We start from the raw sequence: 21,482 nt of genomic DNA on the forward strand, positions 1-21,482 counted from the left end.
CTTTAAGACCATTTGCCACCTGAAATCAAGACACCTGGGAAGCTGGACACTTTCAACCACACCACGTGAACTTCAGCATGGAAACAAGCCTAGGAATATGCAAGCACATAGACTATGGCTTTCCAGTCTCACAAAGAGAGTGAGTGGAGCCAGGGAAACAGTGATTAAAGGCATTTTTACCTTTTTGTTTAGGGACTTTTCTCACAGTCATTGCAGCTTGCCTCTTCTGGTTTTCAGAAATTTCAAAACCTGTAATATAAAAATACATGATTTTTTAAAATAAGAAACATAGACCTTTCTTAAATGTATAAATTAGTACAACTTTTCTGGAAGAGTCATTTTGGCAAGATGTATTAAAAGTCTTGAAAAGTCAAAAAGGAAAGTAGTCAGAAACTTGGACAAAGATTTAGCTACAAAGATGCATTTCACAATATAGAGGGGCAAAAAAAAGTGAGAACATGAGTTAAAAGGCTGTTAAATGCGACATGGTGAAATACAGTATGGTGTAAATTAGATAAATATTTCAAAACCAAAAGCAAAAATACAAAGAAAAGGAAATAATGAGTCAAAAAATAAGATATTACAACAGAAAATGTACAGAGCTAACAAAAGTTTCAGAAGGAGGAAAAAAATCAAATGGCAAAAAAACAATGAAATAACAGAAATGTCTGTGTAAGTCATTTGCCCATTTTCTAACTGAGTTATTTTTTTTGCTAGTGAGTTGTATGAGTTCCTTATATATTTTGGAAATTAACCTCTTATCAGATATATGGTTTGCAAATATTTTCTCCCACTCCATAGGTTGCCTTTCATACTGTTGATTGTTTCCTTTGCTGTGCAGAATCATTTTAGTTTGATGTAGTCCCACTTGTCTATTTTTGCTTTGTTGCCTATGCTTTCAGTGTCACATCCAAGAAATCACTGCCAAGACCAATGTCATGACTTATTCTTTCCTTCTAGGAGTTTTATAATTTCAGGTCATATGTTTAAGTCCTCAACCCATTTTGAGTTGATTTTCATGCATGCTGTAAGGTAGGAGTCCAATTTCACTCTTTTGCATGTGAATATCCAGTTTTCCCAGCACCATCTGTTGAAGAAACTATCCTTTCCTCATTGCGTATTCTTGGCAACCTCATCAAAGATATGTTGACTGTATATGTGTGGGTTTATTTCTGGGCTCTCTATCTTATTTCATTGGTCTTTATGCCCATACCATACTTTTAAATTACTGTAGCTTTGTAATATATTTTGAATCAGGAAATGTGATGCCTCCAGTTTTGTTCTTTTCTCTCAAGATTGCTTTGGCTATTGTGGGTTTCTTGTGGTTCCACATGAATTTTAGGATTGTTTCTTTTTATTTCTGTAAAAATTGCCATTGCAATTTTGATAGGATCACACTGAACCTGTAGATGGCTTTGGGTAGAAAGGACATTTTAACAATATTAAGTCTTCTAATCTATGAACACAGGATGTCTATTTATTTGTGTCTTCTTTAATGTCTTTCAGTAATGTTTTGTAGTTTTCAGTGTACAAGTATTACACCTGCTTGGTTAAGTTTATTCCTAAGTATTGTATTATTTTGATGAAATTGTGAATGGGATTATTTGCTCAATTTCCTTTTCAGACAGTTTGTTGATAGCAAAACACAATTGACTTTTATATACTGACTTTGTATCCTGCAACTTTACTAAATTCATTCATTAGTTGTAAGAGATTTTTTGTGGAATCTTTATGATTTTCTATGTATAAGACAATGTCATTTGTCAAAAGAAGTAATTCTACTTCTTCCTTTCTGAATTGGACGCCTTTTATTTATTTTTCTTGCTTAATCACTCTGGCTATGACTTCCACTACTGTGTTGAATAAAAATGGTGAAAGTGGACATCCTTATCTTGCTCCTGATCTTAGATACAAAGCTTTCAGTATTTCCCCCTTGAGTATGTTAGCTGTAGGCCTTTCATATACGGCTTTATTATGTTGAGGTAAATTCCTTCTAAATCTAGTTTGTTGAAAGTCTTTACCATAAAAGGGTATTTAATTTTGTCAAATGCTTTCTCTGCATCTATAGAGATTATCATGTGATTTTTATCCCTCATTTTGTTAGTGTGGTGTATCACATAAATGGATTTGCATATATTGAACCATTCTTGCATACCAAGATAAATCCCACGTGGCTATGGTGTATGATCGCCTTATTGTGCTGTGAATTCTGCTGGCTAGTGTTTTATGGAAGATTTTTCCAGGTATGCTCATCAGGGATATTGGCCTGTAATTTTCTTTTCTTGTAGTAGAAGACTTAATATTGTTAAAATGTCCATTCTATGCAAATCCATCTGTAGATTCACTGCAATCCTATCAAAAGTCTAATGACTTTCTTTACAAAAATAGAGAAAATACTCCTAAAATTCATGTGGAACTACAAAAGGCCCATAATAGCCACAGCAATCTTGAGAGAGAAGAACAAACCTGGAGGTATCACACTTCCTGATTCAAAATATACTACAAAGCTACAGTAATTAAAACAGTATGGTACTGGCTTAAAGACAAACATATAGACCAATAGAACAGGACAGACAGTCTAGAAATAAACCCATACATATACAATCAACATATCTTTGACAAGCATGCCAAGAATACACAATGGGGGTGCCGGCTCAGTGGTATAGCAGTTAAGCGTGCACGTTCCGCTTTGGCGGCCCAGGGTTCACCGGTTTGGATCCCAGGTGCAGACATGGCACTGGTTGGCAAGCCATGCTATGGTAGGTGCCCCACATATAAAATAGAGGAAGATGGGCACAGATGTTAGCTCAGGGCCAGTCTTCCTCAGCAAAATGAGGATTGGCAGCAGATGTTAGCTCAGGGCTAATCTTTTTCAAAAAAAAAAAACGAAAAAAGAATACACAACAGGGAAAGGATAGCTTCCTCAACAAATGGTGCTAGGAAAACTGGATATTCACATGCAAAAGAATGAAAATGGACTCCTACCTTATACCATATTTGAAAATCAATTCAAAGTGGACTGAAGACTTAAAACTTATGACCTGACACTGTAAAACTCCTAGAAGAAAGTACAGGGAAAAAGTTTCTTGACATTGGTCTTGGAAATTATTTCTTAGACATGACACCAAATGCATAGGCAACAAAACAAAAATAGACAAGTGAGACTACATCACACTAAAATACTTCTTTTCAGCAAAAGAAAGAAACAACAGAGTGAATAGGTAACCTACAAAATGGGAGAAAATATATTTGCAAACCATGTATGCGATAAGGGGTTAATTTCCAAAATATGTACAAAACTTCAACAATCAATAGTGAAAAACAAAATAACTCAATTAAAAACAATGCACAAAGAGAGTGACATCAGTATCATGGCAGAGCGAGCTGTTCTCTTAGTCTCTTCCCCCTAAGCTACAGCCAAATGAACATTCATTAACCAAGAGGATGCCCTACAAAGCACAAAAGTATGTCTGAGAGATCCATGCAGCCATACATCTGAAGGTGGGGGAACTGGATCCCTGGGAAGCAGTGGAAGGAGGTGAGCGGATCCCCTCCTGCTCTCCAGCAGCAGTGATCTAGGACCCAGGCCCTCATGTAGCAGCTGGCACACAACTGTAAGAGAAGGCGGGGGAGCAGGTAGGCCTCTGTGTGAATGTTTTCACTTTTGGAGTTACAGTTCAGCCCATGGGAACCCTCCACACTGAGTGGCATGGCTCAGCCACCGTGTGGGCACCCCCACAAAGTGCAGCAGCCCAGGAGAACCACCTGTGAACACAGCACAGGCCCATGCATGTGAAAGAAAGCACCCCTCTCTACCCACTTAGCTCATGAATTCAGCCTTTTCCAGGCCAAGGCAGTGGATCTGCACAAGAGCACATACATGTGTCATTTCAAGTGGCTGTGGCCAGCGGGAAAATGCAGAGGAGCTCTATCAGCACAACTTCCAGCAGATGCAGTGGGTTCATAAAACAGCTCCTGCCAACCCCCTACAGTGGTGGCAGGCGGAATTTGTAACCTGGTACTACCACTATGCACTGGCAAAGGGTCACTTCATGGAACACCATGAAGAACTATATTAATGCTCCAGAGCAGAAGGAAAATGACAAGTCTCCAGAAATCAATCCTAAAGTCACAGAAATTTACAATCTAAATGGCAGAGAATTCAAAATAGTTGTCATAAAGAAACTCAATGAGTTATAAGAAAACTCAGACAGTTCAGTGAATTCAGGAATAAAATTAATGAACAGAAGGAATTCTTCACAAAAGAGATTGAAACTAAAAAAAAGCCACAGAGAAGTTCTGGAGAGACAGCCCTGATGGCCTAGAGGTTAAAGTTCTGTGCACTCTGCTTTGGTGGCCCAGGTTCAGCTCCCTGGGCACAGAAGCACACCATTCATCTGTCATAGCCATGCAGTGGCAGTGGCTCTCAGAGAAGAACTAGAAGGACTGACAACTAGAATATACAACTATGTACTGGGGCTTTGGGGATGGGAAAAAAATAAATTCTGGAGATGAAGAACATAATGAATGTGAAAATAAAACAATCTAGAAACCTTAAAAACAGAGCTGATGTTGTGGAGGACAGAATTAGCAATTTAGAGAACAAAAATGTAAAAACACTTCAGGTAGAGAAGGAGAGAGAACTGAGACTTAAAAAAAAATTCTTTGAGAAATATCTGACAATTAGGAAATACAACATATGGATTATTCCAGAGGGAGGCAAGAGGGAGAAAGGAGCAGAGAGCTTGTTCAAAGAAATAATAGTTGAGAACTTTCAAAACCTGGGGAAGTAACTGGACTTAAAAGTAGCTGAAGTCAATAGACCTCCTAATTACAACAATGCAAAAAGATCTACTCCAAGGCATATAACAATAAAAGTGGAAAAAGTCAATGACAAAGAAAAAATATTAAGGGCAGCAAGGTAGAAGAGAATAATCTACAAAGGTTCCCCTATCAGGATTTCAGCAGATTTTTCAGCAGAAACCTTACAGGCTAGGAGAGAGAATGTAAGGATATATTCCAAATACTGAAAGACAAAACTTTCAACCAAGCAGTTACTCTATGCAGCAAAACTACCCTTTAGAGATGATGGAGAGATAAAAACTTTCCCAGACAAACAAAAGCTGAGGGAGTTCACTGCCACTAGACCTCACCTGTAAGAAATGATCAAGGATGCCCTCATATCTGAAACAAAAAGGCAAAGGACTACAAAGCCTTGAGCAAGGAGATAAACAGACAGACAAAATCAGAAAATGGCAGCTCTCTATAACAGGATAGCAAATAATTATAACATAAAAGGCAAAGGGAAGGAAAGCATCAAAAGTAACTATGGACACTTCATTTTAATCACAAACTCACAACACAAAACAGAATAATTTGTGACAACAATAACTTAGGGAAGAGGAAAGAGATGGAACATGCTTAGGCTAATGGAGACAAGAGGCTATCAGAAAGCGGACTATCTCATCTACAAGATCTTTTATACAAACCTCATGGTAACCACTAAACAAAAAATCAGAGCAGAGACACAAATCATAAATAAAGACAAAACTGAGAAAACCATCACAGAAAACCACCAAACTGAAATAGCAGTCAGAAATACAATGGAAGAGAAACAAGGGAAATATAGAACAACTGGAAAACAAGAGATAAAATGTCAGTATTAAGCCCTCATATATCAATAATCACTCAAAATGTAAATGTATGGAATTCTCCAATCAAAAGACACAGAGTGGCTGGATGAATTAAAAAACAAGACTCAACAATATCCTGCCTTGAGGAAACACATCTCAGCTCTGAAGACAAACACAGGCTCAGAGTGAAGAGATGGAAGACAATACTGCAAGCTAAAGGCAAGCAAAAGAAAGCAGGTGTTGCCATACTTATATCAGACAAAGCAGAATTCAAGATAAAAAAGGCAGTGAGAGACAAAGAGGGACACTATATAATTATAAAAGGGACATTCAACCAAGAGACATAACACAGTATCATTTACACACCTAACACAGGAGCACAAAAGTATATAAAGCAACTATTAACAGACCTAAAGGGAGAAAGTGACAGCAACACAGTAATAGTAGGGGACCTCAACACCCCACTTACATCAATGGATATATCATCCAGACAGAAAGTCAACAAGGAAATAGACTTAAATGAAAAATAATGACTTAACAGACAATATAGAACATTCCATCCAAAAACAGGAGAATACACATTCTTCTCAAGTGCTAATGGATCATTCTCAAAGATAGACCATAAGTTGGGAAACAAGGCAAGCCTCAATAAATTTGACAAGACTGAAGTCATAGCAAGCATCATTTCCAACCGAAATGTTATGAATCTAGAAATCAATGACAAGAAAAAAGCTGGGAAAGTCACAAATATGTGGAGACTAAACAACATGCTATTGAACAACCATTGGATCCAAGGAGAAATCAAAAAGTATATGGAGACAAAGGAAAATGAAAATACATCATACCAACTCTTATGGGATGGAGCAAAAGTGGTTCTAAGAGAGAAATTCATAGCGATACAGGCCAATCTCAACAAACAAGAAAAATCTTAAATAAGTAATCTCAAATGACACTCAATAGAACTAGAAAAAGAAGAACAAAGCCCAAAGTCAGCAAAAGGGGTGAAATAATAAAAATTGGAGCAGAAATAAATGAAATAGAGTCTAAAAAAAAGAATAAAGGATCAATGAAACTAAGAGCTGGTTCTTTGAGAAGACAAACAAAATTGACAAACTCTTAGCCAGACTAACTAAGAAAAAAAGACAGAAGGCTCAAATAAAATTAGAAATGAAAGAGGAGAAATTACAATGAATATCACAGAAATACGAAGAATTATAAGAGAATACTATGAATAACTATGTGCCAACAAATTGGAAAACCTAGAAGAAATGGATAAATTCTTAGACTCATATAGCCTCCCAAAACTGAATCAAGAAAAACAGGGAATTTGATAGACAAATCACAAGTAAAGAGCTTGAAACAGTAAACAAAAACCTCCCAAAAAACAAAAAGTCCAGGACCACATAGCCCCTCTGGAGAATTCTACCAAACATTCAAATAAGTTTTAATATCTATCTTTCTCAAACTATCTCGAAAAAGTGAAGACAACAGAACACTTCCCAACTCATTGTATGAGGCCAACATCACTCTGATACCAAAACCAGACAAGGACAACACAAAGAAGGAAAATTACATGGCAATATCACTGATGAACATAGATGCAAAAATCATCAACAAAATATTGGCAAATCGAATACAGCAATACATTAAAAGGATCATACACCATGATCAAGTGGGATTTATACCAGGGATGCATGGATGGTTCAACATCCACAAATCAATCAATATGATACACCACATTAACAAAATGAGGAACAAAATCACATGATCATTGCAACAGGTGCAGAGAAAGCATCTGACAAGATACAACGTCCAATTATGAAAAAAAAACCTCTCAATAAAATGGGTATAGAAGGAAAGTACCTCCACAGTAATAAAGGCCAAATATGACAAATCCACAGCAAAATCATACTCAATGGTGAAAAACTGAAAGCCATCCCTCTAAGAACAGGAGCAAGACAAGTGTGCTCACTTTCATCACTCTTATTCAACATAGTACTGGAGGTTTTGGCCAGAGCAATTAGGCAAGACAAAGAAATAAAAGGTCTCCAAATTGGAAAGAAAGAAGTGAAACTTTGCTGTATGCAGATGACATGATCCTATATACGGAAAACCCTAAAGAATTCACCAGAACTATTAGAAATAATCAACGACAGGAAAGTTGCAGGGTACAAACTCAACTTTCAAAAATCAGTTGCATTCTTATACGCTAATAACAAACTAGCAGAAGAGAGAGGAATACAATCCCATTTACAATTGCAACAAAAAGAATAAAATATCTGGGAATAAATTTAGCCAAGGAGGTGAAAAACCTATACTTTGAAAACTAAAAGATATTATTGAAAGAATTCGAAGATGACATAAAGAAATGGAAAAATATTCCATGCATTTGGATTGGAAGAATGAACATAGTTAAAATGTCCATATTGCCTAAAGCAATCTACATATTTAATGTAATTCCAATCAGATCCCCAATGACGTTCTTCGCGGAATTAGAACAAAGAATCCTAAAATTTATATGGAACAACCAAAGACCCAAAATAACTAAAGCAATCCTGAGAAAAAAGAACAAATCTGGAGACATTACAACCCCTGACTTCAAAATATACTCCAGAGATACAGTGATCAAAACAACATGGTACTGGCAGAAAAACAGATACACAGATCAATGGAACAGAAGTGAAAGCCCAGAAATAAAACCACACATCTATGGACAGCTAATCTTTGACAAAGGAGCCAAGAAGAACAGTGGAGAAAGGAAAGTCTCTTTAATAAACAATGTTGGGAAAACTGGACAGCCACATGCAAAAGAATGAAAGTAGACCATTATCTTACATCATATACAAAAATTAACTCAAAATGGATTAAAGACTTGAATCTAAGACCTGAAACCATAAAACTTCTAGAAGAAAATATAGGCAGTACACTCTTTGACATCGCTCTTAGCAGCATCTTTTTAAATACCATGGCTACTCAGGCATGGGAAACAAAAGAATAAACAAACAAATGAGACTACATCAGACTAAAGAGCTTCTGCAAGGCAAAGAAAATCATAAACAAAATGAAAAGACAACCCACCAAGTGGGAGAAAATATTTGCAAATCATATATACAACAAGAGGTTAGTTCCCAAAATATTTCAAGAACTCATAAAACTCAACAACAAAAAAAGGAACAACTCGATCAAAAAATGGGCAGAGGATAGGAAGAGACATTTTTCCAAGGAAGATACAGAGATGACCAACAGGCACATGAAAAGATGTTCAACATCCTTAATTATTAGGAAAATGCAAATCAAAACTACAATTAGACATCACCTTACACCTGTCAGAATGGCTATAATTACCAAGATAAAAAATAACAAATGCTGGAGAGGATGTAGAGAAAAGGGAACCCTCATACACTGCTGGTGCAAACTGGTGTAGCCACTAGAGAAAACAGTATGGAGATTTCCCAAAAAATCTAAAAATAGAAATTTTGAGACATCTCCACCTATAAAATGCAGCTATCCCACTACTGGGTCTTTATCCAAAGAACTTGAAATCAACAATTCAAAGAGCCTTATGCACTCCTATGCCCTATGTTCATTGCAGCATTATTCACAATAGCCAAGATGTGGAAGCAACACAAGTGCCCATCGACTGATGATTAGATAAAGAGATGTATACATATACAATGGAATACTACTCAGCCATAAAAAAAGACAAAATAGTCCCATTTGCAACAACATGGATGGATCTTGAGCATACTATGCTAAGCAAAATAAGCCAGACAGAGAAATACAAATGCCACATGATTTCACTCATATGTGGAAGATAAACAAACATATGAATAGGGAAAACAGATTAGTGGTTGTCAGAGGGTAAGGGGGTCAGTGGGTGGGCAAAAGGGGTAACAGGGTACATATATATGGTGATGCATAAAATTTAGAATATTAGTGGTGAACACGATGTAGTCTATACAGAAACTGAGTAATAATGTACACCTGAAATTACACAATGTTATAAATCATTATGACCTCAATAAAATAATTGAAAGAAAACGTTATATTTATATTAACATTATGATTTATTAGTTTTAAATTAATAAATATTTTAAAGCTCAAAAAAAGAGAAGGGGCAAAGGACTTGCATAGACGTGTCTTGAAAGACATAGAAATGGCCAACAAGTATATAAAAATATGCTCAACATCACTACCATCAGGGAAATGCAATTCTAACCACAATAATATATCACCTCACTCCTGTTTGGATAGCTATTATCAAAGAAACAAAAGATAATAAGTATTGACAAGGATGTGGAGAAACTAGAACCATAGTACTCTGTTGGGAATTAAAATGGTGCAGCCACTATAAAAAACAGTACGGAGGTTACTCATAAACTTAAAAGTAGAACTGCTGTATGATCCAGCAATCACACTTCTGGGTATATATACAAAATAACTGAAATCAGGATCTTGAAGAGATATTTTTACTCTCATGTTTATTGCAGCATTATTCCCAACAGTCAAGATATGGAAACAACTTAAATGTGTCTGTCAATGAATGAATGGATAAAGAAAACGTGGTATAGATATATAATGGAATACTATTCAGTCCTAAAAAGGAAGGAAATTCTGCCATATGAGACAACATAGATGAATCTGGAGAACGTTATGCTGAGTGAAATAAGTCAGTCACAGAAGGATAATATTGCATGATTCTGCTTATGTGAAGTATCTAAACTAGTCAAACTCAGATATAGAGAGTAGAATGGTGATTCCCAGAGGCTGGAGGGAGGGAGAAATGGGGAGTTGCTGTTCAATAGGCATAAAGTTCCATTTATACAAGACATGAATAAATTCTAGAGATCTGCTGTACAACATTGAGCCTACAGTCAACATTACTATATTGTGCACTTAATTTGTCAAGAGCATAGCTCATGGTGAGTGGTTTTATCACTTACAAAAAAAACAGGGCTGACGCCTTCCCCTGAGAGTGAAGCAATTCCACCTCAGTTTCCACCCATGTATGTGAGGTTCCATCCTTCTCCTTATCTTCCTGCCTATATATGACAACTTTGGTTTATGCCCGTGTGTTCAAGCCTACCTGTGATCTTCCATTCCTGATTGCCTGCCCTACGAATTTTGGAGTTGCTTTGCCAGGCTTCATAATCACAGAAGCCAATTCCTTGTAATAAATCTCTTAATAATAATACATCTCCTATTGGTTATGCTTCTCTGGTTGAACTCTGACTGATATAAGAAGTTATAGTTAGATTTTTTTTTTCCTTTTTCTCCCCAAAGCCCCCCGGTACATAGTTGTGTATTCTTCGTTGTGGGTTCTTCTAGTTGTGGCATGTGGGACGCTGCCTCAACGTGGTCTGATGAGCAGTGCCATGTCCGCGCCCAGGATTCGAACCAACGAAACACTGGGCCGCCTGCAGCGGAGTGCGCGAACTTAACCACTCGGCCACGGGGCCAGCCCCAAGAAGTTATAGTTAGATTTTATATTATTCACCTGGAGAGTTACTTACAATAAATTAAGTTTTAAAAAAGCAAGTTACGGAGTAATATGTATAGCATAATAAAATTTTTGTAAATAAAAATAAAAAAGTCTAGAGGCCAGTCCTGTGGCCAAGTGGTTAAGTTCACATGCCCTGCTTTGGCGGCCCAGGGTTTCACCAGTTCGGATCCTGGGCACAGACAAGGCACCGCTCATCAAGCCGTGCTGAGGCGGCGTCCCACACAGCACATCTAGAAGGACCTACAACTAGAATATACAACTAGGTACTGGGGGGCTTTTGGGAGAAGAAGAAAAAAAAAAGACTGGCAACAGATGTTACCTCAGGGCCAATCTTTAAAAAAATTAAAAAGTCTTATGTGTATATATGTTTATATGAGCATAAGATAAGTACAAAAAGAGGCACACCAAATTAATACTGATTATCTCACACAGCATAGGAGTGACAGAGAAGGGAAAAGAATGCTAAACTTCCTTTATTACATCTCCATATGTGTTTAAACAGCTATTATGGCCAGGTACTTACTTTACTTTAAAAGTACTTACTTTTAAAGTACTTTAAAAGGTTCTTACTTTACTTAAAACGTAAAGATAAAAACCATAAAAATTATGGTAAGTCCATGACAGCATAAAAAATAATTAAAAATATTAAATGTTTTAGGGAAATGCTAATGATATAATTTTAAGTGAAAAATGAGGATATAAAATTATGTCTATCCATCATGGGGAGGCATGAGTAGAGGGGGAGACAGAAAGAAAGATTCAGCCACCCTAGGTTTTTTTACTTAGATAGGAAAAAAAGATGGGAAGGAAATATTCCAAAATGTTTAGAAAACTTATCTCTGGATAGTGTGTTCATACGTGATTTTTATTTTTTTCTTGTATTTTTCTGGGGTTTTTTCCTCCAAAATTGCCTACAATGAAAGTGACTTACTGTTATAATCAGGCCAAAAAAATCTTAATATTTTTAAAAAGATGAACACAGGCCTATCAGGAAGCAATTTATGGCAGCTTTTCTATTAGAAGCAGATTCTTAACACTTACAGGTTATTAGGGCATTGTATACGAGACATCATGTTGGAACCAGAGGAAATGGTGGGATTTTTTAGTTGATCTAGGGTCTGCAGAAAGCACACTAAGATAATTCCTGTAATACTTCTAACAACCTAGGCAGTGTCAGAGGCTGCTGCTGCCTATCACTGGAAGAAGCAGCCAGCAGCATTTCTGTACCACTCCACATCATGTCCCAATGCAGTGTTCATATGTTAGAAGCAGTCTGACTCCAATGGGACTCAAAGCGAATTATCAATGTGCACTCTACCCAAAACCTGAGGAGAAGACTAGGATTAGACTAAGCAGTGTCTTTCTGATTATCCTTCCTTGCCTCTGGACCATTAATCAATCCTCAACACTGAACAATAGGAGAATTCATTTGCACCAGGACTCAATGGGTAGACCCATTTTTCTAGAGGTAGTTTCTACCAACTTGAACATACAGGTGTTTTAAGGTACAATTCCACTCCCATTCAGTGTGGGGCAAAAAACAGGAACTGTGTGCCTTCTCAGGGAATTACAAAACCTGGCTGTTTTGGTATTTTTATGCCAGAAAGGCAGAACGATGAGCAAGAGACTAGAGAGTACTTTGTAAACCACTAACCTACAGCCAATGGCCCCTAAATCCCACAGTTGGGAAGTAGCATGAAAAATATCTCTATGAGCCAACTCTTCTGGAAAAGATGAACAATCTGTTTCAAGCCAAAGAGTAGAGTTTAGTGTGATTCTAAATCATGGAAGTGGTCATGGTTTTACACCCTGTTGTATTTTCTATAATTTACTTTAAAATACTTTCATACAGAGTGTGAGATATATACATGCACATTAATTTTAATCTATACTCTGTAGGCATTTAGTTAACATCTGAAGTGCCCTAATCAGGAATACACATTCAAGAGGAAATTTGTTAACATATTAGATACTCAGCAGTCTTTGCTGGAAAGACCATTACTACCAGCAGTTCAGTCACCTTAATGTAGGAGGACTAATTAACTTAACACTTGTTAAAAATGAATTTTCATTCGTAAAATGGATGTTATTCAAGATGTACACTGGCTACAAATGTCTTACAGGCACTTTAGCCCTCACAAAATCTAAGTATAAGAATCCAGTGAGCCCTTTGGCCTATACCCTTCAGAAGGAAGCTTGAAGCTTAAGATTGAAAATAGGTGCTACATCTTGGCCCTCATCAGAGGATTCTGTCACCAGACTCTGACTAGAAAGTTAGCTGAATCCTGTTGCTATAATACTACCAAATCTGTCTTGACTAACATTTTCACAGAAGATGCTGTCACGTATCTAAGAACAGAGCTGGAATTTCGTAGAGATTACAAAACAGGTTGTATGACTGCTTTTGTATTTGTTTGCTAATAAATGTTTGCATGTTTGGGAGAATCGAGCCTGAGGTTTGCTTTCAGTGTAATAATCTTATCCAGTAATGAGACTGTAGTGGAGGTTAAATAGTCATTTAACCCTGACTATTGGAAACTGCTGGTATCTACCAAAAAGAATCTAATAATATGGAACCATCAATGTGGATTAGGTCAGTTTGCAACAGAAATCTTCCCTCTGCCTCCAGAAAAATGAAAACTAATTCAAATCCTTTATGTTCTTCATAGCCATATTCTTCTTTCTCCTCTCAGGTCACTTACCGATTTTTTCATCTTCCTGTACCATTTTCCTCTCTTCTCTGAAAGCCCTGAGCCAGCGTATCTTTTCCTCCAGCTTCTTGGCAAAGAATAGATGTATCTCCTCAGTCTCCTTGTTGTGAAGCTTGAAGGCATTCTTCATGCTGACATTAAAGTCATCATCTCTGCCATCTTCAATGTCAACTACCTCATATTTATCCATGTCAATGCGGCCTTTGTAGTACAGGATGTCTCTCCGGATCAGGTCCTAGGTGGGAAGGAAGAGAAGCCTTTTTGTTGGAGTTATGTGGAGAGTGGGTACCAGGAGAGTTGGCAAATGGGAATGGAGCAGGACTATAACACTGCCATTGTTTTGGAGTACTAAAGGGGGTTGGTTTGTTCTAAATTTGGGCAGGTTAGCTTAGCAGTATGACATTGACAGGTTGGTTAACTAGATGCTCTTAGAGAAAGCTTCTGTCCTACATCCAAAGACTCTGTCTCAGACCTCAGCATCAATCAATGTGTTTACAAGACTGTCGATGGGAAGTAGGAAGCAGTAAGCCACACAAGCACTGCTAGCAAGGGCTTTTCCTCTTCCAAAATACTTACAAGCCTTCCAGAAGTATGAAATTAGCTGGCTGGTTGCCTGGAGTGTACTCAGGAATCCAAGCAGGCCAGTGAGACCTGCATATCAGAGGGGGAATAAGTGGTAAGAGTAGCTAGGTAGCCACAGGATGCTGGCCAGGAAGGATTACCTGGGGAGGGTTGAACACAGCACTCTGGGGATTTTTGGAGAAGGCCTAGTCTGGAAGGATAAATGGGGGTAAAAGTGGATAAAGAGCTTCATTATTGGCCCGGATTAATTTCACAAATCTTATTGTGCGAGAAAAATAAAAGTTGTAGATGGATATAAAGAGTCTATTGCCTATCTGTTGTTATCATTGTTTTGCTCTCAGGTACACAGAATTGAATTAATCCTAACCCTCCGTCCATGAGACACTCATGATGAGTCCATTCATGGTGCTCTTATTTCTCTATTTACTTACTTACTTTTAATAATGTATTGTTTTGGTGAACCTGCCACCCAATCCAAAAGCTACAACACCAAGGCAACCTCCATCTTAAACTCATGCTCATCATTCCCCTAGTTTCCGTTCTATATAGTTTTATCTCATCCATATCTATTCCACTCATATAAGGTTTAAAAACATACAAAACAATGCCACATACGTTTAGGGATACATACATACTTAAAAAATTTATTAAAAAAATATACGAACATGATACATGCCAAATTCAAGAGAGTAGAGAGAGGAGAATAGGGAGAGGTGAGGAAGGAAGGGAAAGGAAGGGAAGGAGCTGAGACAGAGAGAAGGAAGACGTATGTGTAATGAATTATTTCTTAAGTTGGATACTAAGTGCATGAGTGCTCATTATATTATTTTTGTATCTGTTTTGAATATCAAATATTTTGTAAGTTATACAAAGAAGAACAGAGAGGTGGATGAAATGACCTGTGCGATGTAAGGTCTGATATGTAACTGTCTCTTGGAGTAGTCTTTTAGCATCTCCTCCTCTCAGCATTGCCCTCAGCTTCCCCAGAGAGCACACCTACTTCTGGGACATGTAGTATGGCTGAGTCTGGCAAAGAAGGGCCCCAGCGAGCCCTGTCCTGACAGATGTCCACTACCAGTAGCAGGGGTCCTTTCTGGCCAACTCTCCTTCCTCTCTGCTTGTATTTGGACTTTCAGACAATCTGACAGAGTCAGAAATGCTCATTAACTTTTATTAACATTATATGGTTTAAACTATTCCCATTCTACTGAATTGCCTCACATGCCTCACTTCTTAGCTGCAGGCTACCTGCCAAGGATTTGCCTTTGGCCATCCACATTCCCAATCCTAACTCCACACTGCATGGTAAACTGGGCTTTTCAGTAGGTCTAGGAAAGGCTATCTTTAAGAATTCCCAATATCGCTCTGTCAATTTCAAAGCCCCAGGCAAGGAAATACAGGTGTTGTTGAATTACTTTGCAAAAAATATCCATCACTGTGTTCTTTTTCCTCCCACAATGATTGTGCATACAAATAAGCTGTGAGTACAGATGGGTTCTGATCTGTTGGGTGCTCCTGGAATCAAGTTCACAAGAGAGGAAGAGGTCAGCTGTACAGAGTGGGCCCATGACGCTCCAAGCCTATTTCAGAGCCTGGGTTCCTTTCACCATGCTCAAAGTGGACAAGCTCAGTCCTGGCCAAAAGGATGGGGTGGCTCCAATGCACTGACTTCCATAAGCCTCAGGAACACTTTGAGAGACACATGCATAGAAAGTGGGCCCTGTCCTTGTCAGCCTAATCTCACTACAAAAGCAGGACAAGCTGAGGAGAATGGATCAATGTAATCTAATTTGATCTCATAAAGGCTGGAAATCTGCCTAACAATACATAGTACAAATACACATAGACCTGGGAAGCCAGGTCTGGACCACACAGCTAATAGGTGGTTGCCCACTTAGCTAGAACAAAGTCAACCTCAATCTCCTATTCCTAACTTCAGCCTACAGCATCTTTTCCCTCTAAGTTGGTGTGTCACAATCACTGCCAGCTTTCAAAACCTAGTAAACTAGTGAGTTTCCAAAAATGGGAAGGATGTGTGAGATCTTGGAGCAAAACTAAAAGCATCAACTGAATCTCCTATTGTTTCTTTAGGTATTTAAGGATAACAAGGAACTAGAGAGAATTCTGCCTCTGTGGCAGGGGAACAGGGCTAGAAAGATGTGGCATTAAAATTCTCCCTTTGCCTGTTCTTTCTGGCTCCCCAGAGGGTTGAATGTGAGTTTTCAAGCATCAGATTAGTCATAAAGCCAAGTGTAGGGATGTGATAGGAATGATTAAGAATGACCTGCCATTTAGAAAATCCAATTGGAAAGGGTAGCTAAGGCCACGAAGCAGCATAGAACGGTGGAAAGAGTATGAGTTAGAGTCCAAAGCCCTGAGTTTGAGTGATAGCTGCTTAACCTACTAGCTGTGTGGTCTTAGGCAAGTCACCTAGGCAAGTGAGCCTCAATTTCCTCAACTATGAAACTAGGGAAAGTCATCATTACCTTGTAAAATGGTTGTAAAATTCAAATCTAAACACATGGTTTCCAGGTCATGAGGCCAGCCTTGTCTGATAAATATTGTCCTGAGCTTTCTTGCTCCTAGACCAGTGTTTCGTAGCCCTTTAAAAGTCCTTTTGAAAAACATAAAAATCTCACCGCCTCCTTTAGTTGATTTAAACTTTCAAAATAAGTTAAATATTGTAACTAAAAATAAATCAAAGCAAAGGTCACTCTGAATATTTTAAAATTTATATAGCTACCCCACTGTCCCTGGAAATTCCACACACACTTTCAGTGGTGCCACCCACTCTCCAAAATCACAGATTTGTACTTGGGCTCACACTAGTATCTCCTCCCTGCCCCAATGACACCTCCTATTCCAATCCTTCCAGCCTTCAAGGTCAAATTCACACATTCTTCCTCCCCAAAGAAGCCTTCTCTTGCTGCAGCCTCCGGCTTAAGTCACGGTGGTTTCCCTTTTCTGAATGCTAGCACCGACCACGAAGACCCTTACACAATTGGCACTCAGCTACCACACTGCTGAGTTGTTTAGTTTTGTTTCACAGCTTTTAGTTTCGTTTGCCCATTTAGGCTGTGCCCAGCACTGCACCTTCCTTGGTCTTGCCTTACTCGGGGATTGTCCAGGGAAGGACAGCTGACAAAGCCTCAGAGGTTTCTCTGCTCAGCTTCTGCACATGGCAAGGGGACTCAGCCCTCCTGAACCATTGTTGCCTACATGCTACTTGTTAATGGTGGTCTGAGTACTTTCACAGGGACATCATGAATCAGTGTTCACCACAGATGCTATTTGGGTCATCACAAGTTCCCTGCCTAAGTGGCGTTGTTTCTAACAGGATGTTAGCCTTCCTCTTTTTCCCTTCCACTCATCCGAGTTGAATGATATTAAGGGAGCTAGTGCTTCTCCAGGAGGGCCCTGGAAGTCTGCAGACAAGCACCCAGGCCCTAGTCCTAGCCATGGCTCCAGCAAGGAGCCTACTGCCGTCCCTAACATTACATAACTGAAACAGCTGAGAGCTGTTTGGGATTTGGCTTCCCTGGGTATTCATGGGGTTTAGTAAGACACTGCAGTACATTTTGTACAAATAACAGATGCTGCAATCTGGGGAATGCAGCCTGCCTCACTTGCTTGTCAGTAAGGTCCTCCCTACTTCTTTAGAATGGGTCCTGGTTGCTCCCCGCTAACCTGGACCGCCCTAGTTTTCTCTTCAGATCCTCAGGAAGGCACATGGGGCTGGGCTGGATTTATCTTTTTCATTATTGTATTCCAGAATTAGAGTATATACTTAATAACAAAATAATAACAACAACAATTGCAACAGTGAACACTTAAACAGCACATATTAGGCACCAGACACTATTCTAGATGCTTTGCCTTTTTCCCCAGCTTTACTGAGGTAAAATTGACAAAAAAAGATTGTATATATATTTAAGATATACAATGTGATGTTTTGGTATATGTATACCTTGTAAAATGATCACCACAATAAGCTAATTAACATATCCATCACCTCACATAGTTACCTTTTTTTGGGGTTTAGTACACTTAAGATCTACTTTCTTAGAAAATTCCAAGTATACAATATAGTGTTGCTAACTATAGTCACCATGCTGTGCATTAGCTCTCCAGAACTTATTCATCCTGCATAACTGAAAGTTTTTACCCTTCGATTAACACCTCCTCATTTACCCAACTCCCACCAGCCCCTGGCAACCACCATTCTGCTCTGTATCTTTAGGAGTTCAACTGTTTTAGATTCCACATATAAGTGAGATCATATGGTATTTGTCTTTCTTTGTCTATTTTATTTTACTTAGCAAATGTCCTCCAGGTTCATCCATGTTGTTGCAAATGGTGGGATTTCCTTCTTTTTTAAGGCTGAATAATAGTCCTGTGTGTGTGTGTGTGTGTGTGTGTGTGTGTATACATATATCACGTTTTTTAATGCATTCATCCCTTGACAGCTAAATACTTGGTATTTACTAACTTAAATAATCCTCACAACAATACTACAAGGTAGGTACTGTTATAACCCAATTTTATGAGGAACTGTAGACATAAAGCAGTTAAGAAACTTGCCCAGAAATAAAAGCTACTAACTGACAGAGCTGGGCTTTGAGTCCAGGCTATCTGGCTCTAAAATCTGTGCTTATTTAAACACTGTGTATACTGACTCCCAATAAAAATTTGCTGAATGAATAATTAGTAACATTGCATGTACAGTAAGAATATCAATAGCTAACATTTACTAAGTACTCACTACCTGCCAGGCACTGCAACTGTATTGTCTCATTTAACCCTTGCAACCTCCCTTCCATGTGGATACCATTATGATTCTCATTTTGCAAATGAGGGTATAATAACAGGCACAGAGAATTTGCCCAAGGTCACACAGCTCATGGCAAAAAGGAAATCTGTGCCTTCTTGTGTGGCCCTAGAATATAACCCAGGGTGTTAACACTATATTTTATTGCTTCCCAATACCTCTGGTGGTTCTTCTCAAAGCCTCGTGAGATAAAGTCTATCATCAGCCTGATTTGACACTGAGGAGAATAAGGACTTAAAGAACTTGCCCAAGGTTAAACAAATTAGTAAGAGAGAGTAGAGTCTAAGATCCATGTGTTCTGGTTTCAAATCCCCATTTTCTTTCTGCACTATCCCCATCTCTGTTGCTATTGTTGCATTTCCAAGTTGTCCCAAATGGCTCATCCTCCAAGTCTGGCCCTTCAGTGCAAGAAGAAATGGCCCAAATGCAGAACATTCCTTGAACAGAAGAAGTCCTCTCTCCAGCATCATCATCCCAGAATATGGTGAAAGCAACCTACATATCGAGTACTTATGACACAGGGGACAACAGATCATGTAAAGACTGGCACAATTGAGGACAGAGGATAGAGGGAAAAGGCTGCTTAGGGCAACTACAGGGCTGTAGGAACATTAGTGGATGATTGACTGAGGAGAGGGGAAAGGGGCTCTCCTCCTTTCACCAGTAAAAAGTGAAAGGGAAAAAATGAAAAAAAAAGGGAAAAATCCCCCAAACAGCCAAATTATTCCCAATATAATCATCTCAGGAAGAAAATAACAAAACATATGCATAACTAAAATTAACAGAGCAATGAGATGTAGAGGAGCAGAGACAGCCAGTGTAGAAGACAAGAAAGAGAACAAAAAGTCTTATCTAGATTTTTCAAAAGAGACAAGGGCAGCGAAAGAGGGAGGATAGCAAAAGATAAAGAAGGGATCACATAATTAGAGCTAGTGGTATCTTTTCCCACCTACTCTAATGGCCATTTAAAAAGTACCTTCATAGATATATTCACATACACATATATGCACACTCTGAAACTACAAGTTGTTCAAACTATTCTAAGTAGCTCATGCAATACCAACTTCCAATGTACGAAATGGGGAAGTTTTTGTACAACTGACTAGGAACTAAGAGTTATCTTAAGAGCTGGATGGGAACTTAGTAACTGGGCCAAATGATCTTAGAAATCAGATAGTTGTTTCAGTCTCTCCTATACTATCTAGCAGGTAATCATCTAGCTCATTTTTGGATACATCTAATGATGGGGACCTGACTACCTTACAGGGATGCCTACCTCTGAGTCTTGGGTGAGGGAGGCCAAGATTAATGAGCACCTACTAAGTGCCAGGACCTCTATTGGGCATTTTACATGCATTGATTTCATTTAATCTTTATAACGACCCTTTAGAGTAGTTATTATATCCATTTTACAGATGATAAAGTGGAGGTACAGGAAGTGAAAAGTCAATTGCTTGAAATTATATAGTTAAAGTGTGCTGGAACTAATGAGCCCAGAACTGTCTGACCACAAAGTTTATGCTTTATCTACCACTCCACACTGTTTCTGTCTGCAAGGAAACTGTGGGGAAATCTGAAGTGCCAGGCTGAAGTCCAGATATTCTCTATCCAGTACAATCCTCCCATCAAATAGTCTAGTTACTGGCAGAATAAAAACTGAGTTTTATGTGACATGACTTACTCTTAGGAAACCAATGCTGAGCCCCTGTGGTCATTGCATCTCTTTCTAAATGTTTACAGACCATTTAATAATCTATTATAGAATTCTGAGAAGCTCAATGGCAATAATGACGTAAAGGTTACCAGTGTAGAATGTGGAGCCAGTTTGCCTAGATTCAACTCCTGGCTCCATTGCTCACTAGCTATATATCACCTTGGGCAAATTATACAACTTCTCTTTATCTCACTTTATGTATCTTTAAAATGGGAATAATAATAGTACCCACCTCATAGGTTTGTCATGAGGATTAAATTGGGTTAACGAATGTGAACAGAATCATAGAGGCACTCAGTAAATGTTAGTTCATTATTATTTTATTGTTAATCTATAACTTCTAGAATCTTTTACGCTTTGAAAACTGGCACATTTTCTCATCTATAGTGTTCTTATAGGATCTCCTGGGACTCAGGATTCTGCTGAGTTTATCTACAGCAATTCCACTGGGGACATCTGAGAATTATTTCAGTGTCCAGTCATGTGTAGATTTTTAAATTATATTGCACCT

The 21,482-nt window shown here is 38.3% G+C and overlaps 1 protein-coding gene across 29 annotated transcripts in view; it reads right to left on the reverse strand.

The window, feature by feature from the left end:
* Positions 1 to 21,482, reverse strand: part of ARHGEF9 (Cdc42 guanine nucleotide exchange factor 9) — a 570,152-nt gene that overhangs the window by 22,426 nt on the left and 526,244 nt on the right. For all 29 annotated transcript variants that reach the window (XM_070605606.1, XM_070605602.1, XM_070605604.1 and 26 more), the window contains 2 exons: positions 13,839 to 14,082; positions 181 to 249 (listed from right to left, as the gene is read on the reverse strand). In XM_070605606.1, the coding sequence (XP_070461707.1) occupies positions 181 to 249; positions 13,839 to 14,082 (313 nt within the window). The remainder of the gene's footprint in view (positions 1 to 180; positions 250 to 13,838; positions 14,083 to 21,482) is intronic.

The sequence above is a fragment of the Equus przewalskii genome, chromosome X (assembly GCF_037783145.1).
Source record: "Equus przewalskii isolate Varuska chromosome X, EquPr2, whole genome shotgun sequence".
Classification (NCBI taxonomy): domain Eukaryota; kingdom Metazoa; phylum Chordata; class Mammalia; order Perissodactyla; family Equidae; genus Equus; species Equus przewalskii.